General features: G+C 35.1%; 1 protein-coding gene and 1 long non-coding RNA gene across 2 annotated transcripts in view; both read left to right on the top strand.

The window, feature by feature from the left end:
- LOC141494253 (uncharacterized) overlaps positions 1–8339 on the top strand; it is a 35382-nt gene extending 27043 nt beyond the window's left edge. The window contains exons 18-23 of the mRNA XM_074195320.1: positions 458–541; positions 2613–2696; positions 5199–5279; positions 5907–5954; positions 6906–6944; positions 8269–8339. Coding sequence (XP_074051421.1) covers positions 458–541; positions 2613–2696; positions 5199–5279; positions 5907–5954; positions 6906–6944; positions 8269–8318 — 386 coding nt within the window. The 3' untranslated portion in view covers positions 8319–8339. The remainder of the gene's footprint in view (positions 1–457; positions 542–2612; positions 2697–5198; positions 5280–5906; positions 5955–6905; positions 6945–8268) is intronic.
- Positions 8340–9530: 1191 nt separating this feature from the next.
- LOC141493972 (uncharacterized) lies at positions 9531–11787 on the top strand. Its single transcript, XR_012470367.1, has 3 exons — positions 9531–9566; positions 10762–10806; positions 11748–11787. It is a non-coding gene; the product is annotated as an uncharacterized LOC141493972 (long non-coding RNA).
- The last annotated feature ends 765 nt before the right edge of the window (positions 11788–12552 follow it).

A 12552-nucleotide genomic window follows, 5' to 3' on the forward strand; every position in this document is an offset into this window, starting at 1 on the left:
AGTTTATAATTAAATGTCCAATGAAATTTAATTACATATTAATCTCTCAGGTGCCTGCAGTTCTAGGGATTATCCATACTAGCTCTAAGGGGAAGCAATAGTTCAACATTCCACTGAAAATAATTTTCCATTAAAATTTTCCATTTCCAACTCCTCTTTCTCTCCAAAATCTTGATTAAAAGGAAATTGAGAGGTAATAACTTGAGAACTTCTTTGACCTTTTTAACATTCTCTGCATTATCCAGTTATGAATATTCCATATTTGGCAGGCTAGGGCCACAGGCTGAAAGGCATAAATCTGTAAACCAAGAGGATTCATGAGAGACCATATTGGATCAGAAATGACTTCTTTCACTCCTCTGGAGACTAAGAAAAAAAATCTATTGATTTCTTCTGGTTTATTTCATACCCAGCTCAAGCATGGAAATCACTTTTCTCCTTTTTCCTGCTTTGTCAGCATCCACCACACCAGAAACCACCCAGGCACCCAAAACAAGTGAGCCAAAGACTTCGGAGGAGATGGATAAGAAGGTAACTGAAGGTGAGTTGTTGGTTTCTCAGGCAAAGGTCCTATCCTCTCTATCTTTTCTTTTAGTTTTTTTTTTTGCAAGGCAATGGGGTTAAGTGGCTTGCCCAAGGCCACACAGCTAGGTGTTTAAGTGTCTGAGGCCTGATTTGAACTCAGATACTTCTGACTCCAGGGCCAGTGCTCTATCCACTGCACCACCTAGCCACCCCTCTATCTTTTTTTTTTAATAATATATAAACTATTTTTTGATATATCTTGAGTCAACTAACTCTCTAAAGTACCTTCCTTTGCTGGACACTAAAGTTTATTTCCAAATTCCAATCCTGAGATTAGACCTCAATAGTGTTCCCTGAGTCTCCTGAGTCCCCCAGGTGCCCCTTCATTTTTAGAATTTTTCTGATTTTCCATATGCCATCATAGATGCATCTTCCATATAAATCCTATAGGTCTTTTTTTGTCTTCTTAAAGATTTTATTTATTTTGAGTTTTACAATTTTTCCCTAATCTTACTTCCCTCCCCCACCCCCACAGAAGGCAATTTGCCAATCTTTACATTGTTTCCATGGTATACATTGATCCAAATTGAATGTGATGAGAGAGAAATCATATCCTTAAGGAAGAAACATAAAGTATAAGAGACAGCAAGATCACACAATAAGATATCAATTGTTTTTTCTATATTAAAGTTAATAGTCCTTGGTCTTTGTTCAAACTCCACAGTTCTTTCTCTGGATATAGATGGTAGTCTCCATTGAAGACAGCCCCAAATTGTCCCTGCAAATCCTATAATTCTTCTTGATATCTCGATATAGCCCTCCATATTTACCATGAGACCCTAAGGTTCTATGAACCTTATGAGATGGTAATTGAAGGTCAGAACATCTTCATTTTGGGGAATTTCATTTCAGTGGAATCCCACATTTATGGGGAAATATGTGGTGATTCATAAAGGTGGTTAATTTATTTGCTCTTCTTTCCATTCTAATATCTTTCTTGAGTCTAACTCACTAATAATTGGCCAAAAATGTTTTAGAGTCTTATTTACAAATCATATGACCTATATCCAATTTTTAGATCTTCTGAATTTTTATTTCTTTCCCTAGAGGTAAGACATGAATGTTGTCATAGTGTTTACAGGCCTTGTCTTGATCCCTTTTGATTTCTACCTATCTCATTTACTTTTCATACATTCAACCTAATTGCCCTCAGAATTTAGAAGAAAGAGAAAGACAGATACCACAAGAGAGCAATACCTTGAGAGAGACAGAGAATGGGAGAATGACAGAGAGCAAAGATTTGGGGTCCTAACAGAGATACTTACTTCATTGCTCTAGTAAATTGAAACTTGACTTGGAACTTGTACATCTGGATTGCTGCTTGGTTCTTTTTCATCTTTATTTAATTTAATTTAATTTTTTATTTTTTGCAAGGCAATGGGGTTAAGTGACTTTCCCAAGATCACACAGCTAGGTAACTATTAAGTGTCTGAGTTCAGAATTGAACTTTGGTCCTCCTGACTTCAGGGCCAGTGCTCTATCCACTGTACCACCTAGGTACCCCTTCATCTTGTTTTCTTTTTTTTTTCTTATAGCTTCCTAGTTTATGATTTAATCTGCATTGAAATTAAATCACATATTAATCTCTCAGGTGTCTGTGGTTCTAGGGATCATCAATACTAGCTCTAAAGGGAAGCTACAGTTTGACTTTGCAGTGAGAACAATTTCCTATTTAGAGTATCTATTTACAACTCCTTTTTCTCTCCAAAATCTTGATTGAAAGGAAATAGAGATGTAACATAATCCATAACTTTAGAACTTTTTTCAATTAATATATATTCTCTGCATTCTCTAGTTGTGAATACCTATTTTTCTAGGATAAGGCCATAGACTTCAAAGAAATCATGGCCTGTTCATATAATGTTTTATTGAACATATTGGATTAGACCTTTCTTCTTTTGTTCCTTTGAAAATTTTTTTGAACCTATTGATTTCTTTTCCCCATTCCCCATTCCCCATTCCCCATTGCCATTTCATTCTCCATTCAAGCTTAGAAATCACTTCTCTTTTCTTACTTGCTTTCTCAGAATCCACCACACCAGGAACCACCCAGGAGACCCCAACAAGTCAGTCAAAGACTTCTGAGGAGACAGAGAAGAAGATAACTGAAGGTGACTTGTTTTTCTCAGTCAAGAAACTTTCTCTCTCTTTTTAAAAAATAATATAAACTCTTCTTTGATATATCTTGAGTTAACCAACTCTCCAAAGTACTTTGCTTTGCCAGACACTGGAGTTTATTTCCAAATCCAAGTCCTGAGATTAGACAACAGCAGTGTTCCCCGAGTCTCCTGAGTTCCCAGGTGCCCCTTCATCTTCAGGCATAATTCTCCATATGCCTTTATTGAATGTGTTTTCCATCTAAACCCATCTTGATTCTTCAATATAGGCTTCCATATTCACCATGAGGTGAATAATTATGGGGAAATTTGGTGTGATTCATTTACTTTTCTTTCTTTTCATTCTGATATTTTTCTTGAGTTTGACTGACCTATAAATGACTAGTAAAGGTTTTAGACTTATTTCTAAATCACTTTTACCTATGCTCATTTTTTTTGGGGCAAGACAATGGGGTTAAGTGACTTGCCCAAGGTCACATAGCTAGATAATTATTAAGTGTCTGAGACCAGATTTGAACTTAGGTCCTCCTGACCCAAGGACCAGTGCTCTATCTACTGTGCCACCTAGGTGCTTCTGCTCAGTTTTTATAGTCTTCTGAACTTTCATCTTTTTCCCAGGACATACCTTACTGAAGACATGAATACTGTCATAGTGTTTTCCAGTCTCATCTTGATTCCCTTTGTCTTTTACTAGTGTTCTTTACTTTTCAAATTTTCCTCCTAATGGCTATCTAAATTTAGAACTCTAGTGAGAAAGATAGTGAAGCATTTATTACATTCTATTGTTCTTGCTTAGTAGACTTCCTGCTTCTACTTTCCCTTATCCTTCCCCCTCCCAATTTCATTGAATTGAAATTATATATATATGCAGCCGAAAACATTTCTTGATTCTTAATATTCTATATATGTACTGGAGGGACACCGTTTACCAGTGAATGAGCACTCTTTACCAAAAGATCCATAGGAGAATGCATTGTATCAGATCCTACTTCTTTTGTTTCTGTGGGGATTGACAAAAAAATTGATTTATTTTTGATCATTTCAGTCCCTGTTCAGGAAGGATATGTCTTCTCTTTTTGAATTCCATAGCCCTCTCCCTAACCCCCAAATTATAAGGACTGAGAAAACTTTTGATTCTAAACATAAGAAAGTAAATGAAGATGCCTTGGTCTTTTTTTCTGCCAAGGGTCCTTCCATCTTTTTCAATCAAACGTTTGCCCAAAACATCTCACCTAATTCAACCAATATTTCCACCAACCCTTCCTTTCTTGATGATTGGGATTTTACCTCTAGCTTTAAATATGAGATTAGGCCTCAGAAAATTTCCCCTAGGTGCTCTGCAATTTCCAAAATTTCCATCTCTTCACATGCCTTTGTAGATGCACTTTCCATCCAAGACCTTTTAAATTTTATTTTAAATTTATTTTCAATCAAAACTCTCAAGTTTTGTTATTGTTCAATCATTTCAGTCATGTTCAATTCTTTGTGACTTGGAATTTTCTTGGTAAAGGCATTGGAGTGATTTGCCATTTCCTTCTTCAACTAATATGACAGATGAGGAAATACAGCAAACAGGGTTAAGTAACTTGCCTAGAATCACACAACTCATCAGTGTCTGAGATTAGATTTTAAACTCCCAGGAATTAATGAAATCATATTGTGTTTTTTTATGGCCTTTTATTAACATGATCCTTTTTGTCATTCAGACATTTTTTTTTGTGGCCAACTGATTTGCAAATGTCCAAGAAAGGCTTTAGACCCTTATCTCTAGTCCTTGTATTCTAAACTCTGAATTTTTTTGGGGGGGGGGAGTTCTTCTCAATCTTTTTCCTCTGCTCTAGTTATACTCTAGTAAAGACTGAAATACTTTCAGACAATTTCTAGGTCTTGTTTTAATCTTTTTAGACTTTGAATATCCTTCATTTTCCAGATATTTCCACAATAAAGTGGATCCCTGACCTAGGAATTGTATGTGTATACTCTTATTTGATTTGTTTTTAGTTTCTTCATACATAATTAAATCTTATTGAAAATTCATCATATATGAATATCTGGATCTGAAGTAGAAGTATGGACTTTCTATCTGGCTCTAAAATGAAGAAATGCATTTTTAATACCTTCCTCTCTTAGATTTTCTAGTCTTCCCTCTCCCAAACAAAAATCTTGAATGGGAGGAAATAAATAGGAGGCAGAAAACATCTCTTGAAAACGTGATGGAACTTCTCTCTCTCTCTCTCTCTCTCTCTCTCTCTCTCTCTCTCTCTCTCTCTCTCTCTCTCTCTTCTCTAGATGTAAACATTTCATAAGATCAATAGACAGCCAGTGGACAAGACCTCTGGGCCAAAATATCCCTGGAGGATTTGTATCAATTTTGTATCTAATCCCTTGCTTCTTTCACTCCGTAAAGATTGAGAAAAGTCCTTGGGGGGAATTGTATCATTTTTTTGCCCAGCATGAAATCACTTCTATTTTCTTGTATTTTCTTGTCTTTTCTAGCACCACTCAGTACTACAAATGATGCTAAGAAAACACATCATGTCTCGCCATGTTCTAACCATCTCTTCAAGATAATTCAAGGTAAATAGCTCTTATCTTCCACTTATTTTAACATAAAAAATTTTACTGATATGTCTCACCTAGATCTACCTACTTTTACATTGCTTTTCTAGTTTTTTTCATACATGATTAAATCTTATTTAAAATTAAATTAAAAATTAAAATTTATTTAAATTAAAATTATTTAAAATTAAAATTTAAAATTAAACTATTTAAAATTAAAATTGAAAAAAAGCACAGGGTTGGGGTGGCTAGGTGGCGCAGTGGATAAAGCACCGGCCCTGGAGTCAGGAGTACCTGGGTTCAAATTCGGTCTCAGATACTTAATAATTACCTAGCTGTGTGGCCTTGGCAAGCCACTTAACCCCATTTGCCTGGCAAAAACCTAAAAAAAAAAAAGCACAGGGTTTTGTCCTGTGCCCTAGTCATGAGTAGACTTCAAAAAAAATTCCTCTATATAAACTAAGTTCCCTTACCTACTACTCAATTTACAGAAATCCTTGATCTCCTGATACTCTTCTAGATGTTTTTTTTTCTATCCCAGGCTAATAGTCCTTGTTGTTCCTCAAGTATGGCACCCATTCTCCCCAAGAGGGAAGAAGGGATGATGACAGGAATGAATGTATTTTCTTTTTCAATTTTTTTCAGTGACTTGGGATATGTTTCAAAGAGCACATATTCTAATAGAATATTATGGTAAGTTAACTTGATCTTTTTCTCATTTGGATTTATTTTTTATTGAGAGAGAGAGAGAGAGAGAGAGAGAAAGGAGAAAAGAGAAAAAAAGAGAAAGAAGAAAAACAGAGCCAGAGAGAGCCTTAGAGCCTTTTCCGGGGTTCATTCTATTGTTTTTGTAAATGGAGCTCTAGCCTGAGAATTGTGGATCTGGGCTGAGTGAGGTTGGGCTTTTTTTTTTCCCCTGATACTTCATTAAATCTGAATTAATGAGAAAGTAAGGAAACACAAAAGTTTTTCTGGTTTCAGATGGAGTCAGAGCCCAGCCTTTTTCAGTAATCTTACATTTCTTAGACTTCCAAATCTATCGCTGATAATAGGAAATGAAGGCCATTCTCTATCTTCTATTTTTGTTTTCTACTTATCCTTTCACCTGATGCTTTCCAGTGTTACGCTGATTCTCATAGAACAGTAACTACAAATATACCCTTTAAAGGAAGGCTCAGACATTCATTTCATATTGCTCTGTGACAATTCCTGGGGGCATGTTTCTTCAATATCACACTTGAGGATGGGGTGAATTTCTGTGAAAAAGAAATCCAAAATTCTTTAACTCTCTTTAGTCTAAGTTTATGTTAGACAATAACAAGTCCTCTCATTGAGGCCAGATATACTCCTTCAACTAAGTCTCCCAACACTCCCACCTTCTTTCCTTGTATGGTCACTGCTGCTTTTCCCTCTATCCCTAACTGCAATAATCAACTTCAGAAAATTTCCCCATGTTTTATCAGTCCCTATGCTACTATTTAGTTTCCAAAATTTCCCTGTCTCCTCACATGTCATTCTGAATGGTCTTTCAAGCTCCAGATCACTAGTCCTTGTTCTTCCCTACCACTGTCCTCATGAAATCAGAAAAGATAATGGAAGGAATGAGTTTGTATTTATTCTTTGATATTTTTTTTCCCCCCTCAGAGCCAGAGGACTCAGAAATTGTTGATTTGTCAAATAATGGTAAGTTAAATTGTTCCTTTTGTCACTAGGAATTTTTCTTGAGCCTCAGTTACTCATAAAGGAACAAAAAAAAATCGACAATTCTAAAATTTAGTCCCTGGAATCACAGTAACAGTTTTTAGTCATTACTTAGTTTTCTTCCTCTTCTCCAGCTGACCCACTGGAAGGGCTTGAGTCCTTTCATAGTATTTCCTGTTCTTGTATTAATCATATTTGCCTACTATAGATGCCCTTTATTTTTCAAATATTTATTTAAGTTCAGATTCTAAATTCAGAAGTCTCCATTGACCAATATTATATCTTTGCATGGTTACATGGTTTTCCCTGCCTGCTTTATTTCTGAGATTTTACCTCAGGAAATTCCCCCACATCACTTGAGTCCAGTAGCTTTTATTTGGTTTTTGGGATTACCCTGTCTTTCCAAATGCCATTCTGGAGTATGGTATTTTGAATCCCCAGACCAGTAATGCATCTTGTTGCTCATACCCCCCATACCTCTACATTGTCACTGTGAAGTCGAAAAGTGTCAGTCACAGGAATGGCTTATTTTCTCTTTGAATTGTTTTCCTCAGACCTAATCATATCTTTTGGAGAGAAAGTTCAGATAACAGAACATAAGTTAATTAATCTTTTTTTTAAATCACTGAACCAATTTTCTTCACATTGACTGATATAAATAAATAGGAATGATTTAAGATTCTTTTGCTGTCAGGAGGAGTCCTGTCCACAATTAGAATGTATTAGACATCTTCCAAATTTTAGTTCTTTAGATCCATATTTGGTCACAGTTTATTGATGGCCATTTTTTATTCCTCAATGTTTTTGTCATCCATCCTTTTCCCTGATGACTGATGCTGTCCATATTCATGCAGAGAAACCATTGCTAGAGAAACCTTCAAAAGAAAGCTCAGTACAGACATGTTTCTCTTAGACCTTGCTCTAGATGGATCAAGGTAGAGTTCTGCCCCCCCCAAAAAATTAGAGAAATTTCTGCATCTAAATTTTCTTGTTTTTGTAAGTGCCGTGGTATAACTGTCTACTGAATGTCATATAATATAACTTGTTGCTTCCTTTTGGTGGTCACTTAGATTAACCCCTCCAGCCTTATCTCTGAGATTAGCCTCCAGACATTTCCCCTAGATCCTCTACCTTCAACTGAGTTGCCAAAATTTTCCTGCTTCTTTCCACAGGTTGGAGAAGCATTTTCAGTCCCAAATCAGTAATATTTCCTCAAATATGACCTCAAACCTCCCAATTGTGATCATGAACCTAGAAAAATAATGAAAAGAATGACCTTATGTTGCCTTTGCATTCTTTTTCTCAGGGGAGATTCAAGCTGTGGATTTAGCAAAACGAATAGGTAAGTTGTTTTGACTTTTTTTTTGACTGTCATTTTTTTCAACTGTCAGAAAAGAAAAGCTTATTCTAAGATTTTTAGGCCCTTTTCAGTTTTCTGCCTCTCTTTATAGCTGTTCTTCTATAAGTCTTTTACAGTATTTTTCTTCTTTATACCTTTTGAATTCTACAAAAAACAAAACAACAAAAACAAAAAACCCCAATCCTGCTAGTCTCTATTTTAAATTTTGACCTCTCCACTGTTATTAATGAAACCCCCATGCCTATCCTGAACTCTCCATCAAGTTTATAAGAAATAATACATTGATGAGCTATTACTGGGGGACTAATAAATTGTAAAATGCCTTGGGATCAATTGGACATCTTAGGCTAAGCCTGATTCTGTGTCTAAGCCTGTCTCTGTGTCTCTTGAGAACTTTGTAAATGATTAGAGTTTTCTGAAGTTCAAAGGAGTTAGCAAAGGTTGGTTTCATTAATAATTAGGATGAAGTGATCTTATTCTGTTCATAAAGATTTCAAATTTTAGCTTTCTAGACTCATAGAAAGTTATAGATTATGATGATCATTCTGCATTCTAATTTCCTTGAATTTTTTCAACCTCACTTTTTTCTCTGATTCCCTTCACTGTTGTTCATTGAAAGCCCCAGGAACAAGTCCTTGCTTTAGGGTGGGATGAACTTTTACAAATTATCAAGCAAAATTTTAACCTGTACATAGGTACAACTGTACCATGAATGTCATACAGCAAACCAAGGAGACCTGATATGCTCCCTCTCAAATGGATTGATAAATTCTTCCACTTTGTCACTTTGCATGATCACTGATGTTTTAACCTCCAGTTCAGACTCAGAAATTAGACCTTAGAAATGATCCCTATCAGGGTAGCTAGGTGGTGCAGTGGATAAAGCACCGGCCCTGGAGTCAGGAGTACCTGGGTTCAAATGTGGGCTCAAACACTTAATAATTACCTAGCTGTGTGGCCTTGGGCAAGCCACTTAACCCCATTTGCCTTGCAAAAAACCTAAAAAAAAAAAAAAGAAGAAATGATTCCTATCACCTGCATCTCTCATCACTTACTCAGTTTCCAGAATTTGCCTGTTCATGATATTCTGGATGCTTTTCAACCTTAGATCAGAAGTTCTTATTTTTCTGTAAAACTTCTCAGTGTCACCATGAGGCAACAGTTTTAATGGTTAGCAATGGGCTCAATTTCTCTTTGAATTTTTTTTTCAGTGTATTATGGCTTTTCTCCCCAAACCCATATATGTAAGTATACTTGATTTTTTTGGTCACTCCAAAATGTTTCTTCAGAAAAGGTTCTTAACCTGATAGGGTAAAGACTCATTTCCAATCATTGGATTCTAAGAGTTTTAGATCTTTTTTAAGCTGTCTTCCTCTTTCTTCCTAAATTCAGTAAGAACTCAAATGCTTTCTTGTTATTTCCAGAATTTGTTTTTATAACTCTTGACCTGACAAATAGTCTTTATTTTTCATATATAACTGCCAGTCTTTATTCTAAATCCAAACATCTGCATAATTACCAATAAAATGTCTCAGACATCATTACCACCTTGTACTATTCTAGCAAATAATGTGTGCATATAGGGAACTACTAAATACATTTTATGGTGGGCTTAGGAATTTAACATTTGGACTGAACTTATTTTTTTCTATATATTTCTGGAGATATTGTAAATGATTAATGTTTTTTAATGATAAAGTATAGAATCACTAAAATTTTTTTAGGGTCAAGTAAAGGCAGCAATGACTAGTCTCATCAATCAGTAGTATGGATTGAATGTACTATCCTAATTTAGAAAAATTCCAAATTTTGGCTTTCCATATACACAGTAACTCAGAAATTATGACAGTCATTTTATATTTCAATAGTATTAGTTTTTGTCCCCCTAAAAAATGCCCTGCTATCTGAATTCATACATAACAACACATGCTAAATAATACCTTTGAAAGAATCTTCCCGTCATTGAATCCAGAATCCATTGACAGCCCCTGAGGCAAGTTTCTCCTGTAAATCTAGGGAAATTTCAACCTTTGAATCTTTTGAGGTTTTTTAAATGTTGTTGGGTACAACCCCATACTGAATGTCAGACAACATAATTGTTGCCACTGATCAGACCAGATATTCTTTCTCACAAGGGTTCACTAATTCTTCTGCTTTGTATGGATACTCCTAACCACATAACATATTGGGTTTTCGCCTCTAACCTTAACTCTAAGAATTGACCTCAGACATTTAACCCATGACCCTTGTCTCTCCTACTCCTTATTCAATTTCCAGAATTTTTTTACCTCTCTCCACTAGCTTTTTTTGTATTTATTTTCAATCTCAGATTATTGTTATTTCCTCCAATATAAACTTCCAGTGTCAACATGAATTCAAAACAGCATATAGAAAAACAAAATAAACTTATTTTTGCTTTTCCATTATTTTTTTTCTCAGATAATTTTCTTGATGGCCAAGAACCCGAACAAAAATTTCAAAGAGGTAAATTAATTTTTTTTTTTAGTTTTTGCAAGGCAATGGGGTTAAGTGGCTTGCCCAAGGCCACACGGCTAGGTAATTAGTAAGTGTCTGAGGTTGGATTTGAACTCAGGTACTCCTGACTCCAGGGCCAGTGCTCTATATCCACTGTGCCACCTAGCCACTCCGAGGTAAATTAAATTTGACTCTTTTCTCTCTATTTTTCTTCAGACTGATTAATCTGTAATGAACAAGAAAGAATTAAAACTCATCTCTAGTCCTTGGGATTCTAACTAAGGTTTTTAGACCTGTTGGCTTTCTTCCTCTTCTCTATTTGCCCTTCAGAAAGAATTTAAGTCCTTTCATAGCATTTCCAGGTTGTTTTTTAAAAATATATTTTGATTTCTATAAATATCTTTTAGTTTTCACATATGCTTGCCAAACTCTATTCTAAATTCTGGCCTCTCTACTGTTGCTGGTGAAACCTCTCAGCCTACATGTCCACTATGTACTATCAAGTGAGTATGTGTGTTTGTAGGGTGCTTCTAGGAGACTAGAAAATTATATTATGCCTTGGGATTTGAACATTTGGCTAATCCTGGCTCTCATTTATCTGAGTTCTTGTAAATGAGTAATTCTCAGTTAATGAGAAAGTATGGAAATATGAATGATTTTTTTTCTGGAAGTAGAAAGTCAGCAGAAGCTAGTCTGAATTGTATAAGGATAGACTGAATATTCTATCCTCTCTAGAAAGATTCTACATTTTAGCTTTCTATGTTCAAGGCAGATTATGATGGTCATTCTATATTCCAGTAATCTGAGGTTCTAGCCTCCCATCTGTTTCTACTTCATATGCCACTCTAGATCCAATTCCAACTTTAGACTAGTGGTATTCCCAGTGTTACAGACCAGGAGGCTTAAACAAAGGGATGGACTCATTTTTTCTTTAAATTTTCTTTTTTCAGTGAATTACGGCTTTGTGATATGTATACCGAGAGGTGCTATGGTAAGACACTTTGACCCTTTTATTCACTCGTCATTATTTTTCTTAAAACTGATTCTTAAATTTATCTCCAGACTTTGGATGCTAAGTTTTTTTTTAGATCTTTTTCACTTCTCTTCCTCTTCTTTTTTGTCTTATAGGAAGGTTTAAATTTTTTTATATTATCTCCATACCTTCTTTTTATGCAAGAAAAATATTCTACAAATATTCTTTACTTTTCTGTATAAATGTCACATATTCAAATCTCTTCACTGTTACCAATGAAAAAACTTAGGTGGTTGTCTACTGGGGAATTCATAGCACTCATCAGAATTTCAAATCTAGATAAATTCTGACTCTGATTCTTCTTAGTTTTGGAGGACTTGTAAATGATTAACTCTTATTTAATGAGAAAATAGGGAAACAATTAGATTTTTTTTCTGATATAAGGAGACAGAACCTAAGTTATAAATTCTCCCACATCTGAGCTTTCTAGCATAATATGAGTTGGTAAATCATGGCTTTCATTTTTGAAGCCCTACCATATTATTTCTATTGGATTTATTTTTCCTTTTTATTATGAAGGAATATTAAACTATATTCTACATAGGGATATTATAGGAATGGTTTGATTAAATTGCATAGTCTTAAAGACTCCCTTATTTCACCATTATTGATTTTTTTGTATGTCTGATTTGGTTTTAAAATGATGCTTCAATCCTGGTTCCCAGGAGGACACTTAAGAATCAAAATTAAGCAAAACAACCAACATACTGACAGTATCTTTC

This window comes from Macrotis lagotis, chromosome 7 (assembly GCF_037893015.1).
Source record: "Macrotis lagotis isolate mMagLag1 chromosome 7, bilby.v1.9.chrom.fasta, whole genome shotgun sequence".
In the NCBI taxonomy this organism is placed as follows: Eukaryota; Metazoa; Chordata; class Mammalia; order Peramelemorphia; family Peramelidae; genus Macrotis; species Macrotis lagotis.